This window comes from Sciurus vulgaris, assembly GCF_902686455.1.
Source record: "Sciurus vulgaris genome assembly, chromosome: 3".
In the NCBI taxonomy this organism is placed as follows: Eukaryota; Metazoa; Chordata; class Mammalia; order Rodentia; family Sciuridae; genus Sciurus; species Sciurus vulgaris.
In genome coordinates, this window is record NC_136463.1 from 71,328,046 (window position 1) to 71,354,258 (window position 26,213).

At 40.2% G+C, this 26,213-nt stretch overlaps 1 protein-coding gene across 2 annotated transcripts in view; it reads left to right on the plus strand.

The window, feature by feature from the left end:
* Positions 1-4,519: 4,519 nt before the first annotated feature.
* Positions 4,520-26,213, plus strand: part of PLEKHB2 (pleckstrin homology domain containing B2) — a 43,125-nt gene continuing 21,431 nt past the window's right edge. Inside the window, exons 1-4 of one of the 2 annotated variants that reach the window (XM_079130533.1) lie at positions 4,520-4,631; positions 16,922-16,966; positions 20,186-20,338; positions 20,940-21,042. In XM_079130533.1, the coding sequence (XP_078986659.1) occupies positions 16,930-16,966; positions 20,186-20,338; positions 20,940-21,042 (293 nt within the window). In that variant the 5' untranslated portion in view covers positions 4,520-4,631; positions 16,922-16,929. Of the gene's footprint in view, positions 4,632-14,648; positions 14,670-16,921; positions 16,967-20,185; positions 20,339-20,939; positions 21,043-26,213 lie in introns of those variants that run through there. The other variant, XM_079130534.1, reaches the window with a different exon arrangement.

Sequence of the window (26,213 nt, forward strand, 5' to 3'; positions counted from 1 at the left end):
CCAGAAAAAAGAAGGTTATGTAGGCCTGTAATCCCAGCCCCTCAAGAGGCTGAGGTTGGAGGATTGCAAGTTTGAGCCCAGCCTGGGTAACTGAGACATTACCTCAAATTAGAAAATTAAACAGGTGGGCAATATAGCTTAGTGATAGGGCAGCTGTAACTGTTAATTTGAATGTCAACTTGATTGGATTAAGAGATGCTGAAGTTTAAGAGGTTTCTGGGTGTGTCAATGAGGTTGTGTCTAGGAATGATTGGCATGTGGGATAGCTAACTGAAGTGGAGACCCTCTCTAAGCGTAACAGCACCATCCAATAGGATTCCATTCTTGGATGGGAAAAAATTTAGAACAAGAAGGAAGCAGCAGCAGATGCAAGCTTGATTCTTCTTGAAGGGGTTCTTGATTGCTGCTGGGATCACCTGCGGTATCAGACTCTTGCTCCTTCACTCTTCCATAGTGGACTCTGCCAGTAGATTCTCCAGGGAGTTGGGTTTGGGACTAGGATGTCACAACTGATCCCTCTTATTCTGAGGCTTTAGCCTCTTGGACTGCACAGCTACTGGTTCCTCCAGCTCTCTAGCCTAAGAATGGCCCCAATGACTATTCAGTTTCTGGTTGTGTAAGCCAATCTAATAAATCCCCTTTGTATAATCATACCTCCTGTTGATTTTGGTCCTCTAGAGAACTCTGGGGCTGGGGAGATAGCTCAGTTGGTAGAGTGCCTGCCTTGCAAGGACAAGGCCCTGGGTTCAATTCCCAGCACTGCAAAAAGAAAAAAAAAAGAAAAAAAAAGAACTCTGACTAATACAGCATCCCTGAATTCAATCCCCAAAAATAATAATAAGAGAAGGATAAGGAGGGAGAGGAGGAGGAAAAAGGAGGGGAAGGAGTGGGAAACATGGTCATCTATGAAGCATTTCAAAAAGATACAGGAAATTAGAAATCCAAAGTGTTCAAGATACTCCTGCATCCTGAAGAATCCGAATCGTGTGGTATGGAGTGATGTGGCGTTTTATTTCATGCTCTATCTGGAGTTCTTTTTTTTTTTTTTTTTTAAATCACAAGGACCTATCACTTTTTTTTCCTCCAGTAAAGAATGCTGTACTGATAACTGGGTCAGAAAGGAAGTGGAGCTAATCAACAGGTAATTTGGTTTGATGGAACTGAGGCCATGGGGTGCTCTCAACTGTGGGTTAGTGCATGTGAAGTTCCTGGCCCATCAGTGTCCCCTTTTTGGGCTCAGAACACAGACCAACCACATATTTTGTATAGACAGATATGGGGTTAGAAAGTGGGTATCCTCATCTGAGCTGTCTTTTTTCTCCTGGACTCTTTATGTCAGTGAACTTGGACAGAAAGCCAATTTTGCTAAACCAGAAAGCATACTAGATTCCTCTAGTATTCCCTACTCCAACTCTTCGAATACTTACTTAAACCAAATTGAGTTCAAATATTACTTTTTCCTCTTATACAATCATGCATATCCATTAAAGAAAATTTGGCAAGTGCAGAAAAGGAAGAAGAAATGTCAGCAACAGTCCCATCACTCAAAGACAATATGTTAGTGGCATTTTTGCATAGTCCAAATTCAAACACTGAAGGCAGTCAGGGCTACACTAATAGTTTAACTCACGACTGGTCAGGAAGCTTGATGTTAGTCAATTTGCTATAGCTTATCCATGAGTGGCAGAACCAGGAAGAATTTCAAATGATGCTGGTCTCTGAATTCTTGTGTTAACTAAGCCACACTACATTGTAGAAGATCAGGTATTTAGTATCATAGGACTTTACATGCTGCATTTTTCTCCCCAGAGAGGAATTGGGTTAAGATAAGGGCCTTTACTTGCACAGTCTAGGGTTTTGAATACCAATAACAACAGGATTATCCCCCAAATTTTCCCTTTTTTATTTAGCTATAATTTATATACAGGAAAGTGACCAAATCTATAGCATTTAGTTGGATAATTTGTACTTAAATAAACATACCCACAGTCAGATCAATATGTAACAGTGGTTCACTTTATGCTTTGAAGATAGCCCTGGCTGCTCTGCCACTGTAGCTTATTTATTAAATGGACATGTTTCTCTTCCTCTCTCCCTGCTTCTCTGTAATCTTCCCCTCTCCCTAATCTCAGGGAAACAGAATTGCCTTTCTTCCCCATCCTAGGCAGAATTTTCTGTTCTTGAGCGGGTGCACACACACACACACACACACACACACACACACACACACACACTACAAGAAAGAAGTAAATCAGACTTTGGGGATGGCACCGGAAGATCTCAGAAATTGTTATTTCCCAAATTAACAAGTGAATTACAACTCCCAGAAGGGATCATGTGAAATGCAGCCTTTGAATCACCTATTTAAAAGCCCCCTGTTCCTGCTGATGGGCAGAATCACAACCTCTGTGACTGGAATTCCTTGTGTTTCTCCTTTGCTAGCAAAGCAATAAACCTCCTTTTCCTTTTTCTCAAAACCGTGTCTTAGTTATTGGATTGGCATCTGGGACAAGGACTGAGCTTTCTGTTACAAATACATAGAACATTTCCTGCACCCAGGAGTAGGGTTGCCAAGAGGCTGCCTCAAGCCCCCATCCTGAGAGACACTACAGGGGGTTCAAAACATATTAAAAGTTTAGCAATAAGGATAACTAACATTCCTCCACTCCATTGCCTTTTTTTTTTAGATGAACTTTTCATTTTGGAATAATTTTAGACTTATAGAAAGGTCATGATAGTATACTCTCCACACAGTTTTCCTAATGTTACCCATCTTACATAATCATGGTACAAAACTGTTTGTCAAAACTATTAACTCGGGTTGAGGTGGTGTGGCCAGTGATGGAGCACTTGCCTAGCACCTGTGGGGCACTGGGTTTGATTCTCAGCACCACATAAAAATAATTATACAAAATAAATGTGGTGCGTCCATCTTCCACGAAAAAAAAATTTAAAAAAACTATTAACTAAGCTGAAAATTTTATTTGCAATTCACAGTTTTTTTCACTAATGTACTTTTTTCTGTTCCAGGATACCATCCAGACCACCACATTGCATGACAATTTTTCAGTGATTTCTGGCTTCTTCTTTCTTTTTTTTTTTTTTATTAAAATATTTTTTATTTTTACAGACACATTTTGATTCATTGTACACAAATGGGGTACAACTTTTCATTTCTATGGTTGTACACAATGTAGATTCACACCATTCAGGTAATCATACATATGTATAGGGTAATACCGTTTGTTTCATTCTACTGTTTTTCCATCCCACCCCCCTCCAACCCCTTTTTCCTCTACACCATCCAAAGTTCCTTCATTCTTAACCCCCCCCCACTCCCCATAGTTATATATTGTCATGCACTTATCAGAGAAAACATTTGGCCTTGGTTTTTTGGGCTTGGCCTATTTCACTTAGCATATTTTTCAACTCCATCCATTTACCAGTAAATGTCATAATTTTACTCTTCTTTATGGTTGAGTAATATTCCATTGTGTATATATACCACAGTTTCTTTATCCATTCATCAATTGAAGGGCATCTAGGTTGGTTCCACAATCTAGCTATTGTGATTTGAGCTGCTATTAACATTGATGTGGCTGCATCAGTGTAGTATACTGATTTTAAGTCCTTTGGGTATAAACCAAGGAGCAGGATAGCTGGATCAAATGGTGGTTCCATTCCAAGTTTTCTGAGGAATCTCCACACTGCTTTCCAGAGTGGCTGCACGTGACTTCTTTTTTCTTTCCTTTTTTTTTTTTTTGAGGGGACACCGTTGTAGGGATTGAACCCAGAGGAGCTTTACCACTGACATGACTTTCCAGTGCTTTTATTTTAAGACAGGTTCTCCCTAAGTTGCTAAGGGTCTCTTAAAGTGCCCCAAGCTAGCCTCCAACTTGCAGTTCTGCCTCAACCCCAGGCATATATCACATCTGACTCTTTTCTTGTTTTTGATAACCTTTATGGTTATAAGGACTGGTGAGGTATTTTATGAAATATCTGGGATCAATACACCCCTCTGGGTGGGGTATTAATAATTAAAATTCCATTGTAGGGAAGTTTACCCATTCTCCAGTTTTTTCTTTAATCACTTATTTATATCACTAGTCTATTTCATACTCTAGGTTACTATTTAATCCTATGTAACCTGTTGCTAAAATTCTGGGTTTGGCCGTTGGGCGTTCTTTTACGTTGATCGACGTGTTCTTTATCATGCCCTCATTATTTCTTTTCCTTTCTTTTTTTCTTTAAGCACTTCCTTATTTCTGGCCTAAAGTTCCAGGTTCAGCTTCCGTGTGCCCGGGTTCCAGCAGTCGTCCATTTCTCTAAGGAGCACTGGCCCTCTCGTTAGAGTGGTATTTATCAGCCAAGGTGGAGAGCTCCCGCCTGCCCCCAGCCCGTAACCTGGGAGGTGGACGGTTCTAGCCCCGGCCCACCCCTCTCCTTTCGCAGGCTGACCACCCCGACTCGCCGACGCCCCGCTCCGGCGTGGCTTCGCGCCTGCGCACCCCGCCTGCGCCACCCGCCAGGGCAGTGACGCGGGACGTCGGAGGTGCGGCAGTCTGAGCCCAGGAATCCAGCGGCGCCCTTGCGCTCCCCGCCGGTCCTCGCCGCCGCCCGAGCGTTCGCAGGTGACTGCCCGTTCGGTAGGGGCGACCTGAGCCCCCCACCCCCAATCGGCCCCGCGGGGCTTCCCTTTCCGCGGCCTCCCTGAGCCTTGTCTCGATCGCCCGCGCCTCCCCGGGCCTCCTCCCCGTCCCTCTGAAGGGACCCCCGCCGCCTCTCCATTACAGTGCATTCGCTCTTCCCCGGCGGCCCCTCCTCGGAGCCTCCCCAGAGCCGCTGAGCCCCGCGCTCCTCTGAGGGGACACCCGCCTTTTTTCTCTCCCCCACTCCCCTTCCCAGCGCCCCTCTTCCTATCCTCTGCAGCCGTCCAGCCCCGCGCTCTTCAAGGGGACCCTCCTGACTCCTCTAACCACTTTTCCTCCTCCTGTTCCTGGAGTTCCTCCATCCTAGTGTCCCTTAGAGCCATTCAGCCCCGCGCCCCTCCGAAGGGATCCCCCCCACCAGGGCCGTCCGATGCGTCGCCTTTTTCGGAGTCAATCCTGCAGAGACACCCAGCAGGGCCCGACCACCTGAGGCCACCGCCCTGTCCTTCCCGGCCGTGTGTGCGCCCTGCACTCGTCCAGTCCCGCAGGGGCCTGCTCTTGCTCTTCTTCTTGCAGCTGCCTCTGCGGATCCTGCGCCTCGGGTCTTCCTCTGCCTGGCCTCCGCATGGAGGGGAGCTTGCGGCCTTGTTGGTTCTCCCGCCTGGTGGTCGGTGGTCGCCTCCTCTTAGGAGTCTGAAATAGTACTGGGGCTTTGCACTTGTGGGTGGGGCCCGCCGCAGCTTCATTTTACTTGCTCTTAGACTTGCACTATTTTAAGTTTTAGGTGCTTAGTGTATATTATATCTTTTGTTTATTTTTACATTTGATTCTGTTACCCTATTCGATTGAGAACTCTGGACTACAGGGATTTTTATTTTGCGTCGGAATAGGTGGGTTTTTTCCTTAATCCCATATGTAGTGCATTCACGTAGAAGCTTCATAAATGAGCGAGTAATGAATTCATAGTGTTTCAGCGTGGGTCGAGGAAAGGAATGGGTTGTGGATTATTGAAACATCTAGAGGACATGGCTAATTCAAAATGTTACCGATTTCTGGCTCCGGAAAATCATTGACTTTTTTGGTGCCTACCATTTGACAATGAAAGGGAGGAGCCTCTGCCTGCAGGAAGAGAGAGGAATATTCCATGGCCTCCTGTGGCCTTAGAGGGAACTAATGCTCTTGGAAGTGGCTTGTCTGAAGTCACCCCGGGAATTAGGGCCCAGGCCTGGGACTGTTACCTGTTTGTTTACTTATTGCCCTTGATATTGGTTGAACAAATCAATGACCAAAGCATGCACGCACAAATACAGTTGTAGATTTACCTTTGCAGTGGGTCGATATGCTTAAGGGCCTGCATGTGCATAGAATACTGCTGCCACTGGTTCAAATGTGGAGCTCAGGAGTGTTTCTAGGGCCCTGAAGTTCCTAATTCTTGGCTGGACTGCTGGTTAACATAGGACAGGTGTCTTGGGAAGAAACACTCTGGTCTGGCAGGTGCCTGCCTGGGCTTCCCTTGTTTCTGGTGTTTATCTTGTGCTTCAGGGATCTCTTGTCTCTTTCCCTTCATAGTGATCTCTGTGAGGTCAGGAATCAGATTTATGCTGTAGGATCTTCCTGTCAGATAACATTGTGTCTGGTGTAATGTAGTTGGTAAGTTGCTTTTTGAGATGAACTGCAGAAAACAACTCAGAACTTGAGGTAGATTCTTTACTAGCCTTATATTTTAAGAATATTAGCACAGTTTGTAAGTTTCCTGATCATCTCAGAGACTGTGAATTTCTGAAATATTTCAGCAGTGGTATAGAAAGGTTGGATACCATCTTTTTTTTGGGTACTGGGAATTGAACCCAAGGGGTGCTGTTTTCTTTTTTTTTAAATTTGAGGCAGGCTCTTCTTGCTGCATTGCCTGGGCTGACCTGGAATTTAGGATCCTCCTGCCTGTTCGAAAGTAGCTTAGATTAAAGTTGCACATCGCCACTCTAGGCCAGATACTACTCTTGGAGTAATAGTCTTTCTTGGGAACATGGAGGTTTCTCAACTTATTCAGAAAGTTTTGCTGTGCTTCTAAACTTGCCTTAATATTTGGTTTCTTTTCTCCTTTTTTCTTCTGTCTTGCTGGATATTAAAGAATTACTTTATTAACGGCAGTAACTACTAAAAAACAGCAAAGAGCAAACTTAAAAATGTAACAGGGAACTCGCTAACCCACTTATCATCAGTTCGTTGTATATTTGCTTCCAAAGTTGATTTTGGGAACATAAAATTGGACTTTCTTGCCTTTTTGCCTTATTGGCTTGTCTGCTCGGTGATTGTGCTTATATTAGGCTTACTATTAAGAAGTGGTCCCCAACTGGAAATGGCCAACACCACATATGAAATGACCTCTATGTGGTGGGTCCCTCAACTCTCCTATTCCCTCTGTGGTTTTGAAGTATTCCTCCGGCTTCTCTTTGACTCTTCATTACTGTCCTTGAACATAGAAGAGTTTCCCTCCTTTTCATTAAGGAAGCATCTTTTGAGAAAACAAACTAGAGGAACTGAGGCTACTGTAAGTCAGTTGTAGACCTCGAATGCCAGTTCTTGGAACAAATTAGTAGTGTAATTTTAATAGTTTTTTTTTTTTTTTTTTTTTTAATACAGTTCTTATGTTTGAAGTGTGTACTACAAGCCTCTTTGGACATATCTTGTTTAATTTGCACAATAATCCTGTGAGATAACTAATGTATCTTTTTATTCAGGAACAAAAACTGAGGCCTAGAGAAGTTTAGTACTGCCTAAAGTCATGCTACTGAATAAAAGGCAAAGTAGCTTCAGGCCCAGAATTGTCACAGGCCAAAGGCAGTATTTTCTTCCCACCTGTTAAGTTGGTCCTTTTGCACTCAGTGCTTTTTAAAATGATTTGAATTCAAATTTAAAATAATACAAATTGCTGAATATGGTTTATGTTAAGCTTTAAGTTTTATTGGTGTGAAAGCAGTGTGGCTAGCTAGGTTTCCTAGTGTTTTATCCTCTAGAGACTAGCAGCAGAACTTAGCAGATGAGTTCTAGTTTATGCATTAGGTTTTGTTCCAGGATATAAATAGTGAAATGCTAAAATAAGTTGTGGAGTGCTGTGGAATTCAGCATACCAAGGCAAAGAAACAAATATTTCTGTTTCTTCAGAGACTTAATTCAATCATGTATTGTGGGAGGTTTTTTTGTTTTGTTTTTTTGCTTCTAGGGTGTGTTCAAATTTCTACCCTCAACGGTATTTTAACTTACTTTGCTTTTTAAGCCATTTGAGAAACATTCCTCACTTGCTAACCACATACCCTGCTAATGAGCTGCACAACCCTAAACTTAATCTTTTGATTTTACACTGTCACCCTATGGGGGTGTGAGGAGTCATTGGGAGCAAAGACGTCTACTCAGACTGAAAATGTTATCGCACGGGTTTGAGGAGAGTCTCCAGGAGCAGAGGAGACCTCTATTTGACCTTTTTTTTTTTTTTTTTAAATGGTGCTGGGGATGGAACCCAGGGCTTCATGCATGCAAAGTATACACTACCACTGAACTACACTCCCAGCCCCTTCCAGGTTCTTTACTGTGTCATAGAAAAGTATGTAAGGATGCATCAGGTGTGAATAGCAGAGCAAGAAAAGGTAAAGTGTATTTAGAATGGGAGTATGGGCAATCTCAGACAAAGTGAGTCTCCTCCTCTTGGTCTAGGATTTTAACATTTACACAGGGACAGTAAGGGGCTGAACTAGAGGTGGAGTCAGGGTGAGTTTACTGAATTCCACACCAGTTTCTCTTGCTTGCTTTGCCTTCGAATCATGCTACTTCCCTCATTGCATATCTCATTAGCATCTTAAATCTCCACCCAAATGCGTTTCTCCTCCTGTTATCCTGAGGCTCATTGTGGTCATTTCTTGGTTATGAAGGACTTTAATGTACATGCTCCCTAAAGTTGTGGTTCCACCAGATGCCTTGTGCTTATCTTGCGGTTTGTTGCTTTTCATCAGCCATTTGGCAAGGCAAGGTTGTTACCACAAGGGCACAGCTAGGTTGTTCGTCAGTTGTTTGCATTCCAATAGTTTATGGTAGTTTGTCTTTTGAGATTCCGTGTTCTCTTTGTATCTGTAAATTCCTGTTTCACTAGGATATGAGAGTTTTGCTCCCTTATAAAACACTTTTCAGTGTACCCCATCAATCAGAAACTCTTAGTAAAGTCTTTTCTATTTGTCTCCCTGGAGTACTCTTCAGTCTGTATTGGTTATTTCATTACCAATTTTTGGCCCCAAAGGTAGGGTTCTTTTTCCCTCTCAGAGTTGTGGAACCAATAACAAGACTGAGCACCAGTTGAAGGAGAAAAGTGGGAAATAAACTTGCAAATCAACTTCTTACTCCTTGGGGATTGGGATCTTTAAATTAGGAGGAGGGATAGACTGATAAAGTAGAGGAATATTCATGTATTTAATTAAAATGAAATAAGAGGTTTTCTGGTGGTCCCTCTAGCAACCATCTTTGATCCAGACAGTTTTTGGTTTACCTACCTGAAGAGGAACTTCTGGGCTTCAGTCATCCAGCCCTCAAAGATTGGGATGGGGTAAAAATTAAGCTTGGTCACCTAAGCAGTATAAGATTAGGGTAGGGTAACACTTTTTCCAGACCTGTCATATAACTGTCTTTCTGGGAATTTTCTTTGTCTTACCCAGTATGAAGTGGATCTCCTCGTTTCTCTTGGTTTGTTCTCTTATGGGACATACTTTTTGTTATGTTTTGGAAACAGGATACAGGGTACATTGGAGACAACTCTTAAGACTTCTAGCATTGTGTAAATGTCTTTAAATTTGACCCAGTATGGAATTCTGGCTTAGAAGTAATTTCCTCTCTTGCCCCATTGTCTTCCAGCTTCTTGCATTGTCCATAAAGGTGCTGTGCACTTTTATTGTGACTCTTTTTCTTTGGGAAGTTTTTAGATTTGTATTTTTTGTCCCTAGCATTCTGAAATTTCACAACAATTTACCTTACTGAGGCTTTTTTAAAGTTTTTCCTGCTTGACTGCTTATGGTACTTTTGAATCTTGAACTGGTTCTGTCTGGTATTTCTTCTCTGCTCTTTTCTCAGTGATTTATTTCTGAAACTTTCCTATAATCCTTAACTGCTTATGGTACTTTTGAATCTTGAACTGTATTGTCTGGTTCTGTCTGATATTTCTTCTCTGCTCTTTTCTCAGTGATTTATTTCTGAAACTTTCCTATAATCCTTAACTGCTTATGGTACTTTTGAATCTTGAACTGTATTGTCTGGTTCTGTCTGGTATTTCTTCTCTGCTCTTTTCTCAGTGATTTATTTCTGAAACTTTCCTATAATCCTTGCTCATGCTAAGCACATGACTCTATTGCTGAGCTATGTCCTTAACCCTAAGCAGAGTATTTTGTATTACAAGCTCATCCTCTATTCTGTACTCCCCCTCATCTCTTCGGCTTTTTTTCTTCCTTTATTTCAGAGAAAGATTCCTCTATTGAATTTATTTTTTTATTTGTGTTTTAGCTGTGCTGGGGATTGAGCCTAGGGCCTTTCACTCTTCTGTGTGCTACCATTGAGTACATCCCCAACTCTATTGAACTTTTAGTTCTGGTTATCTTTTTGTTGGTGGGGGTACTGGGAATTGAACTCAGGGATGCTGAATCACTGAGCCACATCCCCAACCTATTTTGTATTTTATTTAGAGACAGGATCTCACTGAGCTGATTAGTGCTTCGCTTTTGCTGAGACTGGCTTTGAACTTGCATTCCTCCTGCCTCAGCCTCCTGAGCCACTGGGATTTTAGTGGCTGTGCTTTTGCCTGACTGTGCTTATCATTTTTAACTGAGAACTTTGAATGTTTCTATTTTAGAACCTTCTGTTTTTGTTTTTTTGGATGCAACATAATTTCTTTTATGATAATTGTTTGTGTGTAGTTTAAGTTTGCTTTTGGTTCCTGCATTGTCTCTGATTTTTGTGAGATTGTCCTCTCCCCTTTTTAATCTTTATCTTTTATGGTCTAGACTTTCCTCACATGTTTTACAATGCTTGCTCTCTGTACCTATTTAAGAGAGATTTACTTAAAAAAAAAAAAAAAAAAAAAGACCTGTTTGAAGGTCTTGTTTGTTTATAATTTATCATCTGGTGTGCTTCCCTGTTAGTGTATTAGTAGAGACTGACTGACTTTCTTTTTTTTTTTGATTGAAGAGCTCGCACATGAATCAGAAGTCATTCCTCTCGGGCTGTGCCCTGGCTTAGAGTTAGCATCTAGTAAGTAAGTAAAAGAAGAGGGCTGAAAGTTTAAAACCTACATATCCTATATTCTTCTTCTAAAAGTGGCATCTCTTGGCCACTAAGAGCTCTGCTGGGGGCATCCTTAGGATCAGGGAAGGCCTCTACTGGATGGGTAGAAGGCCTCAGTGACTCTTAAATCATTCAGTAAATTCTCATACTATCTCTTTCACCTTTAGAATTCTCTTATACTTCCATTTTCTGAATCTTTCCAGTGTTCTGTGACAGGAGTTGGCTTGCTGTGTTTTTGCTTCTGTTAATATATGATAAAGCAGAGAAGGCCAAATTTAAGTTAATTACCAGTTGTCCAGTTGCTTTGGAACTTTCAAAATGTCGTTAATCAACTCATCTCCTTTTGTCTTTACTGCCATTCCCTTGTTCTGTTTTTTTGGATTGAGGCCTTGTTTGTACCTTATTTTTCTATTTTTGTAGCATTTCAGGAAGGACTAGAATGAACTGATGTTTCCCTTTTTCCTTTTTATGGTACTAGGAATTGAACCCAGGGCCACTTGCATCCACTTGACTACATCTCTGGATCTTTTTCTATTTTATTTTGAGACAGTGTTGCTAAATTGCTCAGGCTGGCCTTAACTTGTGCTCCTCCTGCCTCAGCCTCCTGAGTAGCTTGGATTACAGGCATCTGTCACCATACCCTGCTGCACCTGCTTATTTAAGGACTTGTCCTTGGTGTATCTTATTTGTCCTGCTTGATGTGGAGGGTCTGGCTTATGTCACATATTGCTTATGGGTTGGAAACGAGAGGCTAGGATAAGTTGCTGCCAATAGTGGAAACTGATGAGACAAGTAGTGCTTCGTGTGGTGGTGATATCAGTGCGGAGGCCAACACAGTAGATGTAGACAAAGGATATGCATCTCTTTAGTTAGGATAAAGTGCTTACTCCTACACTCAGATGGCTGCCACTTTGCTGTCCCTATCAGATGTTATATGCCCCAGCTTCAGTGCCCCAAGGAGATCTGTGCCTAACAACACTTTCTGATCTGGGTAAAGATTCCATAAGGAGGCTTAGAAAGCTCCCATGATTGTGGGACTATTAGATTCTTTTGACTTCCTTGGACTTTTCGGGGAATTGGCCAATAAGTGCAAGTACAAGTAACTATACTCATTACATTCCTTTAGAGCATCTTTGGAGGTTCTAGGAGGGGAGTGCAGCTACTTGTATACACTTGACTGAAGAAGGGTCTTCCTGTAGCAGGGAAGATCATCCAAGCACACAGCTTTGGAGGAACACACATGTAGCAGTGAGGGAGAAAGGGGACACCTACCTAGCTAACCAGATCAGCTGAATCAAACCCTGGTGATCAGTGGGATGACTGATGTCACAGCCAGATTGCCCTCACCCCTCAGTATATAACTTAGTTTATGAATCCATGGTTCATTTTTCCAGGGCCATTTATTCTCAGCCGGTGAAGTTTAGGTTGGTTTCAAGCTTGTGACTAGAGCTTCTCTGCTACCTAAGTTTTAGTGTACTTGAACCCTTACCTTAGAAGTCTTCTTTTTTTTTTTTTTTTTTTTTTTTGTCTTGAAAATTTTGATCTTAGATAGTAAAAGCTGCACATATCCCTCACTATTAGCACAATAACCGTTGGAATTATCCAGTGAGGGGATATTATACAAAATAAAAATGTTTCGGTTTAAAAAAAAAAAAAAAAAACCTAATCCCCGGGCCCTCAACTGGGTGAACTCAAACTTACATTGGAAGATATATCTTTTTTTCCCTACCACATTTTATAGCAATGTATCTTATAAATTCTTTTTTATTTTTAAGTACCAGGAATTAAGTTCAGGTGTGCTTAAACACCGAGTCACATCCCCGACCCTTTTTATATTTTATTTAGAGGCGGTCTGGCTAAGTTGCCGAGACTCGTTTTGAGCTTGGAATCCTCCTGCCTTAGTTTCCTGAGTTGCTGGGATTATAGGTGTGTGCCACACTGTCCCACCTTATTTTAATCTTTTTCTACTCAGGATGCCATTCATCCTCTGTTGGTTCTAAGAACAGTAATTATTTGAATTTGACATGCCTAATTTGGCCACTAGCTGCCCTTAATTTACCTAGTTTCTTTATCCTTTATAAAGGCATTTCTGAAAGCAATTTTTTTTTGAGCCCAGGGACACTTAACCACTGAATCACATCTCCAGCCTCCCCCCACCCTTGTTTTTACTTTTTAAATTTTTTTTGCCGTGCTGGGGATCGAACCCAGGGCCTTGTGCATGCAAGGCAAGCACTCTACCAAGTGAGCTATCTCCCCAGCCCTACTTTTTAAATTTTGAGACAACATTTTGCTAAGTTGCCGAGTGTCTGGCCTTGAACTTGGCAGTTATCCTGCCTCAGCCTCCCAAGTTGCTGGGATTGCGGGCATATGTGAAAGTAAAAGTAATTGTTTTTTTTTTTTTTTTTTTTTTTTTTTTAAAAGAGACAAGGTTACACTGTGTTGCTCAGGCTGCCTTGAACTCCTGGGCTCAAGCCATCCTCTTCAGCTTCTCAAGTAGCTGAGATTGTAGGAGCTTGCCACTATAGCCAGTGCATCTGTTTTTGAACAATGAAACATCGCAGGTACATCTTGAGTTATCCTGACTCTAAAGTAATCAGCTCATTTTCAAGGATCACTGACTCCTTTTAGACGAAACTAGTGTGAGATAAAAATCTAGGCACTGGGGGATACATGAGATTGTTCTGTATAATGACTAAAGGTAGATACCAGATAAGAAGCTACTTGAGTTAACAGAGTTACTCTTTCAAAAGGTAGTAAGTTTCTTTTGCAATTCCAGTTTCTTCCTTGTAACAATCCCAGTTTTCCTTTTTCTAATAGTTTTGAACTATTTTATAGAGGCATACCGAAGATACGTTTACAGTGTCCTTTAGATGTAAATATTTCTATTTCTCTCCTTTTTGAATCTTTTTAAAAATAACTAATTTTATGTGGTGTTCAGGATTGAACCACCTGCTCACACATGCTAGGCAAGCATTCTACCACTGAACCACAATCCCAGCCCATCGTTTTTGAATCTTGATTCAAGTGCACTGGAATTTGATTCTAGAGTCAGCTGATTAGTTTCTCCTTGTTGAAATCTTTTGAACCCTAACTACATGAAAAGAAACCTGTCCCTCACACCAAGAAAATAGGCACAGTATGTGGAAATTCAGATGTTGACTCATATAAATAGTGGAGATAGTAGGAAATCTTTAGATCCTTAAGACGCTACCTAAAGCTGTCTTTTAACACTTACTTTCAAGGTAAATTTCTTTGTGTTGGTACTGGAATTGAACCCAGAAGCACTTAACCACCCTTTTATATATTTTATTTAGAGACAGGGTCTTACTGAGTTGTTAAGGGCCTCAATAAGTTGCTGAGGCTGACTTTGAATTTGTGATCCTCCTGCCTCAGTCTCCTGAGCTGCTGGAATTACAGGCATGTGCCACCGGGCCCAGCTAGGTAATTTTTCTTTTTCAGGTGACATAATGGTGATAAGAAGTTGTAATATCCATGATTTAGCGTACGTGCATAATCCTTTTCACGTTTGTGTTCTGAGGTGGTGATATCACTGCGGAGATACACTGTTTACAGTATTCCATCCTTTTAAGTTTATGTTTTGCCTGTTTCTTCCACTAGAGGGTGAGCTACATGAATGCAGGCGCTTTGACTTGGTCATTGTTGTATCCTTAGTGTCCTGTACAAGTCTAAACACTCATTAGTTACTCTGTAAGTATTTGTTGGGGCCAAGGGTACAGATTAGAGGTGGATCATTTGCCTGCCATGCATGAGCACCTGGATTCACTCCCCAGGACCAAAAAAATTAATAAAAGGAAATATTTGTTGAATGAAAATATAATAGCATTATTTCTCTGCCTCAAATCTTAATGGAAGAATGATTGTTTTAGACTCTTAGAAGTCCCAAATTCAGCCCATCTTAAAGGAGAGACCTATAATTTTGCTTATTAGAAAGTCCTGGATTAGGATGTTTTTCAGGGTTAGTTGATTTGGTGGCTCAGCATTGCGAGTTCTTTCTCAAGGGTCAATTATCTGTGGGCTGGCCCATCCTGGTCAGAAGGTGGCTGCCAGCAGCAGTGAGCAGCTTATCTGTTCACATCCTCTGGGAGAAAGTGGGAGACTGTCTTTCTGGATTCAGTTTATCTGTTCAAGAACCTAAATGAGAAAAAGTATGGGGAAGATGAAGATCTTTCTTTCATGTTAGGGCAGACAACATGAATTAGATGAATTGGCAAAAGTTGAAAGGAGAGCTGGAACCTTCAGAATAAAGAACTTTTAAAATACTGGAGTATAGGATGACTAAGACTTGTGGAAGTCTTTTCCTAAAGATTTGGAGAAAGGTGAGAATTCAGCCATGCTTAGCCATGGGAGTTGTACGAAGGAAACTCATTTTGCATTTTTGTGTTTCACACTCCAGCTTTTACTGCAAGATGCTAACCTTCTGAGCCTTCTTAGTATCTGTAAAGAAATTAAAGTTGAAAACAAAGTGTTTTGTGCGTGATATGAACTGCCAAATAGTATCTGTTGACTTCGAAAAAATAAAGTGAAAATAATACGGGCATACTGTTGAAAATAAGTTTGAATACAGAAAAAGGTGTAATGGGCTGGTCACCCTCTGCCTGTCACAGTATTGCCTCATTTCTCCCGTGGAGACTTCCATTCTCTATAGGTTCCATGAGTCTTTTCAGAACATAGTGGTGCAGGTGAGAGGTGTGTGTGCTTGTTACATATGTTCTACCTCATTTCTTCATTCCTTTTTGCTGCCTGATGTTCTGCCTTGGGTGGGTGTGGCTACCTACTAAGCAGTCCTGTGCTGTGGTCTGTGCTTGATGTGTCTAGTATTTTTTGGTATAAGTGATGTTATTGTGAATATATATAAATGTTAGTGAATCTCTATACATACTATCAACAAGGCAACTTGCCATTAATAGATTTTTGGGTCAAAGTAAATTAACTTGTTTTTTTTTTTTTTTTGATGCTGGGGATTGAACCCAGGGGTGCTTTTACCCCTTTTTGTTTTTTGAGACAGGATCTTGCTTGTTGCTTGGATCCTTACTAAATTGCTGAGGCTGATCTTGAACTTATGATCCTCCTGCCTCAGCTTCCCAAGGTGCTGGGATTATGGGTGTGTGCCACTGTGCCTGGCAAAAGTATATGGGCTTTTAAATTGTGGTAGATTCTATCAAATTCCCCTCTAGAAGGGAGTTCATTCTTTGTCATCATGCTTGCTTTTTCTTCTGGCTGATGTCATGGAACTTTTTTGTGCCTATCTGATGATAGGTAAAATTGTTAACTACATTTTGAATTTTGTCTTTGAATCAAGAGAGAAATTGAGTATATTCTTAGGAGCTTATTCTTGCATTTTTTTTTTCCTTTTTGTAAACTATCAAGTGATTGCCTTTTCTTTACAATATATATGAGCTTTGTAGGTGAAGGATGAAAACTCATGGCTGCCATTTGGTTGTAATGTTTTTCCCAAATTTGGTATAAATCTTTTTGAGGTCTAGAAGATTTTTTTATTTTTATAGAGTTAAATCATCAAGCTTTTTCTTGATGACTCCTAATTTTCTGTTCTAGTGTGGCACATCTGACTAGGCCCTGCCAACCTGTCTGGACGTGCCAGCTGTAAAGCTGAAACAGCTAGACCCTAGGACCCCAGGAAATGTTATGGGAAGCCCTAAGCCCTTATCAGAATTGAATCCTAGTGCCTCCTGGGCTGCTTCATGTCTGTTAGACTCAGCAGGGTGGGTGGTGAGACTGAAGCCTAGAATGGGAGGAGGGGTAGGGCAGGGGTGAACCTGCCACTTGAGGGGTATTCGGTAAATGCCAGGTACTCAGTGGGGTCCATTGTCTTTGGGCTCTTCCTCAGTTGACATCAAAAGGGTTTAGGATTGAGACTTGAAACAGATAAACCATTCTCTTTTGGGGCATAATTTTGAACTTCCCTATTTCTTCTCTTGTAGGTGAAGAGATGGCATTTGTGAAGAGTGGATGGTTGCTGCGACAGAGTGAGTATAGGGCACGTGTCTACCTTAGGACACATGTGTCTATTTCCATTTGCTGAAACAGATAGCTTTTAAAAGCAAATCATAAAGTCTTTTTTTTTTTTTTTTTTTTTTTTGATACTGGGAATTGAACTCAGTGGCACCTAACCTCTGAGCCACATCCCCAGCCCTATTTTTTTTTTTTTTTTTTCCCTTAGAGGCAGGATCTCAGTGAGTTGCTTTAGCACCTTGCTTTTGCTGAAGCTGACTTTGAACTCTTGATACTCCTGCCTCAGCCTCCCAAGCCACTGGGATTATAGACATGCTTCACTGTGCCTGGCTAAATCATAAAGTCTTATGTTGTTTTCCTCAGTTTCTCCTTTGGAATTTTCAAAACTCTATAAAACAGCTTTTTGTACACATGGAACTCTTCCCCCCCATCCCTCCCTTTTAGTACTGGGCCTTATACATGCATGCTAAGCAGCCACTCTACCACTGAGCTGTGTCCCCAGCCCCTGGAACTCCTCCTTACTTGTTGAATTGATAGGAACCAGGAAATGATAGCAATCCTTACTGTTTTCTCTTTCTTTAGTAGCCTACTTTACTGTTAATGGTTGACCTGTTTGAATCTGACTACACTTAGCTGTTGTACCATAGCATGGAGGTACTGATCACCTTCAGTTTGGGAAATGCCTGTCTTAGCTGGTGATTGAGCAGTGACTCAGATTCTAAAATACAGGAGGCTTTGTAATTATGTGGAAGACTTGACCTGAGGTCACAGGTTTATCCAAAGCCACACTTATTTTTTTTCATTATTATCTTTGAAGGGACTCTAGAAAAGAAAGTGGGATTGAGATCCAGTTTCCTAGACTTGTCTCTGTTGATCTCTCTTTCATAAGTAACTCACCTCTGAGGCTGCCACTCCAAGTGAGATTCATCCTGTTGTAAAAAAACCACCTGTTTATTAAAGAAATAATAGACTATTTTGTTGTCCTAGAAAGAGCAGAATTAAGGAAAAAGTGACTATCACATTATTTACAATTCTAGCAAAAAACTCAATTGTGGTACATGTGGTTTATGGTTCTGAGATATGAGTTTATATTTGAAGGATGCCTTTAGAACTTGCTAGTAATGAGTCTGGCAGTGAAGAATTAACTGCATGCCTTAGATGGTTTATATAACAATTTACTATTATCTGTGAAGCTTATTTGTGTTCCTGTTATAAATTTTTTTCATATACTCATTTAATTCTCACAATAGCTCTGTGAGGTATGTATCATTATTTCCTTTAAAATTAAGATTTAGTGAGATTAGGTAATTCAAATATAAACTGTCAGAGGTAGACTTATACTCAAGCTCAAGACTATCTGATTTCATCATTAACACTCTTTCTACCCAGAGATAGTCCTTCATTTTGTTTGCCCATGATTAGTTCTGTATTCGCCTATCTGGAGCTGAACCACATGTCCTCTCAGGGTCTGTGACAGTCTGGTAGTCTTAGCATAGACAGAGTTGTTGCAATGTTGGCTTTACACAGAAATACTAATGTAGTGGAGCCTAGCCCCAATCTTTGTGAAGTTTGCTTGTTTTGGGTTTTGTGGTCCCAGTCTTCCCATGGTCAAGGACATGGGAGCCTTATTTAGATCTTGAGGACATCTCCTCCTTTGCTGGTTCTTTGGATGTCTTCTGTTTTTCTCCTTAGGCCCTACCACATTCTTGTTTGAGGGCAACCTTTTTCCATTACAACTCAATGTAAATGGTGTAGACACAGTGAAAAATAACCCTTTTAACAATTTTGTGTTCCTCATCAGTGCCTACCATGGTGATGTATATACACAAAGTAGATGTCCAGACATTTCCAGTATCCTGGCCCATGCCTATTACAGACATGTATATTCAAAAGACTTTTTCTATATGGCCATCTCCAAACATGTGATTGATTTTCCTTTGCTGAAAGTAGAAGTATCAATCTCAATAACAAAATTAAGTGAGACATATTATGTTCACTTGGGTTACAGAGCAGCAGAGATATAGAGTGGCTATATGTAGGCCAAGTAGTCCCCCAGACTCCTTTTCCTGTCCTTGCTGCATAAGACCCAGTACTTGGCCTTTGACGGGCAGCCTGATCTGGGAGTCTGCAGTCAGGTCTTTGATTGCAGGTGAAATATGTGAGCAGAACTCCCTAACCTGATGATTTCATCTGTTTTCATGGCTCAGTCTGGTAGATTCTGCATATTCAGGCACTGCCAATCACAGAGTGCTGGGTGCCTCTACTGAACTGTGTTGGCAAGTGCTGCGACTGCTCTTCCAGTGAGGAGGGTGCCTGATGCAGGTGTAGTGGAAAGGCTGGATATCATGTTTGACACCAGTAGCAGGCAGGGGAGCATAAACAGAGGTACATGGAACAAGAATTGTGCACACTAGCCAAGAGCAGGCTAAGATATGCAGGAATAAAATTACAGTGCACAACATATGAATGTGAGAAAGATTCAGGGATGACTTGTAGTGAAAATCAGCTGTGGAGTCCACTCTAGGGTTTCCCTTCTGGTAGATGAGGAAATTATAGCTTTATAAAATTAGTTGCCTCGTCCAAGTTACAAATGAAATTATGAATCCTCTTAAACTGACAGAAATGTAAGGTAGTAGGATGTGCCAGGGTAGAAGGTATTCCTCTTGAAGTGCTCATTTATCCAGTGTCTCAGTCCTCTGTGTCTGCATCCATGTGGACTTCCTGTAAGGGGAAATATTAGAAAAGAGTATATGTGAAAGCTCTTGAGGAAAAAGAAAAGAAACATGTTTTTCCAAAAAAGGAAGCGCTGTTTTCATTGCATATAGACTTTCTAACCCAGCATTTTCACATCATTTTTGCAAATTTAGATAGTGTTTCAAATTTTAGGAAGTCAAAAATTGTTTAAAGTTTAGTTTAATTCTTCTTGGGAAGTTAGATATTAGATATGTTTCATTAACTCAAGCAAACTTTTTTTTTCCCTTAAATTTTTTGGACCTGTCCTTTGATTGGGCAGCCTGCTGAGTGTCTATAGTATATGTTTCCTGCAGTGCTGTCTCAGCAGGGGTGAATCAGGCCGTGGTGTCTGCTTCTAATTCCATTTTGATGAACTGCTTCAGGGAGTTCTGGGCAGGTGGGTTAGAAGACCACAGGAGTTTCCTTTGTTTCTGTTGTTAGAGGACAAAATCTTTTTTTTTGCTCTGCCGGAAGCCAACCTTTCCCATTTCTTTTTTTAGGTACTATTTTGAAGCGTTGGAAGAAGAATTGGTTTGATCTGTGGTCAGATGGTCACCTGATCTATTATGATGACCAGACCCGGCAGAGTATTGAGGATAAGGTCCATATGCCAGTGGACTGCATCAATATCCGCACAGGGCATGAGTGTCGGGGTAAGCCAACCCTTAGCCAGCTTCTGTCATCTGCCCTTCCTCATTCTTGATGGGAGCTGGATCTTTTTCCTTACCTGATGATCTCTTTTTATTAACAGACTAAAGAAGCTCTACCTGGGAGGGGCAGCCACAGTAGGGGTTGGGGTGGGACCCAGACCCTTAGATCATGACCTGTAAAATTGCAACAGGTAGATTTTCTCATCTCATTACTTTTCGACATGCATGCCTTCATCTGGTGGAGAAGGAATGAGAGTGCTGGGAACTCCAAGGAGGATGGGGCCACCCTAGACTATCTTGACTTAGAAATTAGCATCCTTTTGATGGTGACTCCATTGAGTGTCCTAAAATCTGTGATGTCATGGTTTCCTGCAATTATCCTTTATATTTGCTTTACAGGATAGGTTTTGTGAATGTCATCTTGGCTGCTGGTTTTGCCAGTCTGGTGTTTCTTTTCTGCTTTCTTGGTCAGGCCACAGGTTATTTCTTAGATTTTTCTTAGACTTGTTTTTTTTTTTTTTTTTTTTTTTGTTCAGATCTTTCTTATCTTAGCCGTTAAAAAATAACCATGTAAATATTCCTTCATTCTGTTTATTTTTCGTAGATATTCAGCCTCCAGATGGGAAGCCAAAAGACTGTCTGCTGCAGATTGTTTGCCGAGATGGGAAAATTATCAGTCTTTGTGCAGAAAGCACAGATGATTGTTTGTGAGTTTTGATTTCTTGTGTTTAATTAAAAAATTTTTTTAAAATCTTAATTTCCAGTGTTCCAGAAGGGAAAATAATGGGAGTGAAATTTTCCTTTGGGCAGTAGAATAAGGGATTCAGCACATGCATGACAGAAATGTAACAGGGCTTTTCCTGATTCTTATTTCTTCCCCTCCAGGACAGCCCAGGCAGGATCACATTCTGGTGAAAATGGCAGAAAGTAATAGCAATCGCTTTGTGATTTGTGTTTTCGTTACTAGATTCTCACTGAATAGTGGGCTTAGGTGAATGGTTTCTTCAATTTAGTTCTTTTTATGTAAATGTGTCTTAATAAACACAGACCTAAGTATTGTGTAGCTTCTTTTGTTCCCATCTGCTATCTCTGAAGAAGGGATGAGGAACTAAACTGCAGTAGAAAAGCCCAACCTCAGTAGTCCTCTGCCTGTTAACATTACCCTTGATGTTGGATCAGAACCTTGACAACACTAACTGAATGAAATTTAGGGGGAAGAATGGATTATTTCTGTCCCCTTTGTACCCTATAGTGGGCTAACTCTAGACATGAAAATTCATTAGCAGAGATTATTTAATTACTTGTACATACATGACATTATCATAAAAACCTGCAGACCATTTTGTCAGTGCCTGTCCCTGTATTTACATCCATGTTCATCCTCAATTTAAATGTTAACTGTATGCTGAATAGGGTTTATTTTATTTATTTTTTATATTTTTATTTTTATTTAAAAAATTTTTTTAGTTATAGGATGACACAATACCTTTATTTTATTTAATTTTATGTGATGTTGAGGATAGAACCCAGGGCCTCACACGTGCTAGGCAAGCGCTTCACCGCTGATCCACAACTGCACCCCCGGAGTTATTTTAAATCCTCACTGTAGCTTCTGTTTTATGTTCCTCTGATTTATATCAGTGAGTCTTTTTTTTTTTTTTTTTCTGGTGCTGGGGTTGAACCTAGGGCTTTGTGCAAGATAGGCAGGCACCCTATCACAGAGCTACATCTCCAGCCCCTATATCAGTGAGTCTTTTTTTTTTTTTTTCCCCAAGCATATAAAGCAGATATTATTTAAAGGTAATAACACAGACTTCTCCCGGGAGGGAGAAGGGGGCCATGACTAATATTCTGGTATCCCCTCAGTGAGTATTAAATAACATTTTGAGAGAGAAGGCTTTCTTGAAGACTGATGGAGAAATGATCATGTCAGGCTAATTTGCTGCTTTTATAAATGATAATTCTACTATTACTCTTAATAATGTAAGCACATTAAACACTTACTTTGTACTAGGCATGGAGCTAACTGCTTTACAGATGTTGTTTAATCCTGCCCATATCTTATGAAGTGAGTATTGTTGTTCCTGGCATAAGAAGTTGAGGCATAGAGAGATTAAGTAACTTTTGAACTAGTTGTTATATGTTCCTTTAATAAATTAACGTAAGTTTAGTGGCTTTGAACAAATCTGCATGTATCATTACATATCTGGAAGAAAGATGTTTGACACCAAGTTTAGTCACAAAGTGTCGGCAGGACCTTGTTCTGCTGAATGCTTTAGGAAGAATCTGTTTCCTTGCCTTTTCTAGCTTCTAGAGGCCTCCTGCAGTCCTTCACACTTGACTCTGTTCTCACTCCTCAGAGCCAGCAGCCATGTGTCAGTCTTCTCACACTGTCATCTCTCTGACTCTGCAGATAGGAAAGGTTATATGCCTCTAAGGACTTGTGTTTGGTTTGGGCCTACCTTGATATTCCAAGATAATCTACCCATCTCAAGGTGTTTAACCTTAATTACAGATGCAGAGTCCCGTTTGCCGTGTAAGGTATCATATTCACAAGTTTGGAAGTGGACATTTTTGGGGATCATCATTCTGTTTTCACATATCCCAAGACTTCAGAGCTAGAGACTGGACTCAGGATTTGATTCCCAAGCCCTTTGGTCCTTATAACTACTCTGCTCTATTGTGGGCTGAAATGTCACGTATGTAAAATGTTCCTTTAAGTAACAGTGGGAAAAATGTCAAACTAGAATTTTAGGTTATTTAGTGAAACATGGGAGGTTTTCTTGTAGATGTGGTAAAAATATGAAACACTACCCTTGTTTCACCTGGAAGAATGGGTAGATCAGTTCTAAACCTAGATGGGAAATATGTATATATATATATATATATATATATATATATATATATATATACATGTCTTATTTTAGGGGCACAAATTTCAATATAAATGAAGGATAATGCTTTTTAAATTAGAGTAATAAAAAAACCCCAGAAAACATTCTTTATTAAAAAAAAAAAAAAAAAAAAAACCAAGAAAACTTGATAAATCACGACAGGAAATCACCTGGTGGCTAATTAGACTGGCAGGGTTGATCTAAATAAATGTGAGTTGGCTAAATTCTCCTTAAAAATAGTAAAATCTGAGATTGGGCAGGAAACACAAAGTCTAGCTATTTATTTTGTTAGTAAGAAATAAATGATGACACAGAAAGGTTTAAAAAAGCAGAATAGGAGACTTAGTTTGCTAGGACTGCTTAAACCAAGTATCACAGACTAGGTTACTAAAACAACAGCATTATTTTATAGTTCTGGAGCCTGGAAGTCAGATCAATTTCTCAACAGAGCCATGCTTCCTAAGACCCTAGATGGAATCAGTTTTAGTTAGCTTTTTTGCTGCTGTGATGAAAAGACTTGAGCAGAACAATTGTAGAGGAGGAAAAGTTTTATTTGGGGGCTCACAGTTTCAGAGGTCCATGGAGACAGCTGGCTCCATTTATGGGGTCCCAAGGTAAGACAGAACATCATGGTGGAAGTGTGTGGCTGAGGAAAGTGGCTCATGTAATGATCAGGAAGCAGATAAAGAGACTTCAGTCTCCAGTTATCAGATACAAAATATGTACCCCAAAGGCATGCCCCCAATGCCCCACCCCTCTAGCCACATCCTACGCACCTTTAGTTTCCACTCACAGAATTAATTCACTGACTAAATTAGGGCTCTCATAACCCAATCATTTTTCCTCTAAACCTTCTTGCATTGTCTAACACATGAGCTTTTGGGGGACCCCTCACATCCAAAACCATAACAGAATTCTTTCTTGCCTCTTTCTAGTTTCTGGTGGTTGCCAACAATTCTTGATATTCTTTGACTTGCATCTTCAGTCTCTACTCTGTTCTCACATGTGCATTTTTCTATTGTGTCTGTGTTCTGATTTCCTCATTGGATTAGGGACCAACCTTAAAGTATGATCTCATTTTCATTTTATTTCATCTGCAAAGACCCTGTTTCCAAACAAGTTCATGTTCATAGGTCATAGGGATTTGGACACAGTTCAATCCATAATAGACACTCTGAGTAAAGATGATGAAATGAATCTATAAATCATCTTCCCCAACTACCTAGTGAAATGAAGGGGATAACCTTTCACCAGCAACAACAAAATAAAGAAGTTAAACTTCAAGCATAAATTGCTAACAGTCAAAGAGGAAAACAGACAGTTTTCCTGTGTATCACTGTTCTTAACCCTGCCTTAAATCCCAGAAGCAATAAAAAGAATAATTAGTTAAATCCTGCAAATTTTTTATAATGCTCTGGAGTCTGGAGGGATGTTGATTAAGAGAATAAGGTGCATTTTGGAAAAGCCTTGGAAAAACCTTTTGAGTAGATGTCCTTGGGACCACAGCAGAGGCTGGAAGGTTTGCCAGTTTCATGCCAGGTCACTGAAGGCATTGAAGCTCACCTGAGTTGGATGATTCTCTGAATAGTGATGTGAGCCCTAGAATGAGACATTCAGAGAAATATGCTCAGAAGAATATACAACCCATATATCTCAGAAAAGATATATTTGGTCACAGGAGAACTTTCTTCCTCTTCTGCCTCTTCCCTCTTTTCCCAAGAAAAGTGATTCCGTGGGTAACACCTAGTCACCAATCTGTTGCTAGTGTGGAGAGGGGTGGAATTCCCAGTTGGTACTAGATCAGGTAAGATGGTATAAAGGAGAAATAACTCATACCATATCAGAACAAATAAAAGTTTTAGGAATCACTTTCCAAGTTAAACATGAATAGTGTACAGAGTAATTCTTGGCAAATACATCATAAAGGAAAAATGAGGAAAGAAAAATGCAGGTCTCAGAAAAAGTGAGACAAAAGGAAAATAAAATCACGGACTAGGACATAGTTTCCAAAAGTGCTGTCCTGACTTTCATATTTAAAATCATAGCCTTGCACCCCTCTGTACCTAAAGACATACATACTGTCTCATCATCTATCAACTGTTTATCTGTGTTGTTCTTTGCCTCTTTTCAGTAAATGTATGCTCTGTGAGAGTAAGGATTTATGTTTATTTTGTTCTTTTCAGTCTGTAGCCTAGAAGGTTGCCACTATTATGTATTAAGTATTAGGTATATTAAGTATACACTATTATGTATATTAAGTGTCCACTATTATGTATTAAGGTTGCTTCTTTTATGGTGGGGAGGTGGCAGGGTATCATAACTTTGCTAGTATACAGCCCATCTGAAAATGAATCACAGCATAGAGGAAATCTCAGTGAAAGCAGAGAAAAAGATTCAAGGATTTGGAGAAAAGACCAAAGCTGTGTTAGATTAAAGAAGTTCAGAAAGATTATTAATATCCAGAAAGTACTGAACCCCAAAAGAGATATTTAGAAATTCACTTGCAAGAAAAATATTCTGAAATAATAGAGCTGAATTTGCAGACTAAAGACCACATTAGATTGTTCTAAAACAACAATTCATATAAAATATGAGTAATCCAATATGATATCCTTTAGCAGTGTGAATGACATTTGTACACTGCATATCAAATCCCGTGGGAAATTTCATAACTTAATTATATTTGTTGGAAAACCAGAACATTTGAAAATAAATGAGCTGAAATTTCAACTCAAGGAAATGGTAAGATTAGAATAAAGTGAAGAATTAGCAGAGATAAGAGAAGAAGGTTGGAGTCAGTATGAAAAGAGAATGATGAAGGAGGGAGAGATGAGCACCTGAGATTTCAGATTCAAATATCTAATTTTGTGACTATATAGGGGAAGAGTGGTATGTGAATATTGTTACAAACTTTATGTGGGGCCATTTGGCAGTACTCATTGAAATAAATATTTATATCCTTTGATCTAAGCAGTTCTTCTCTG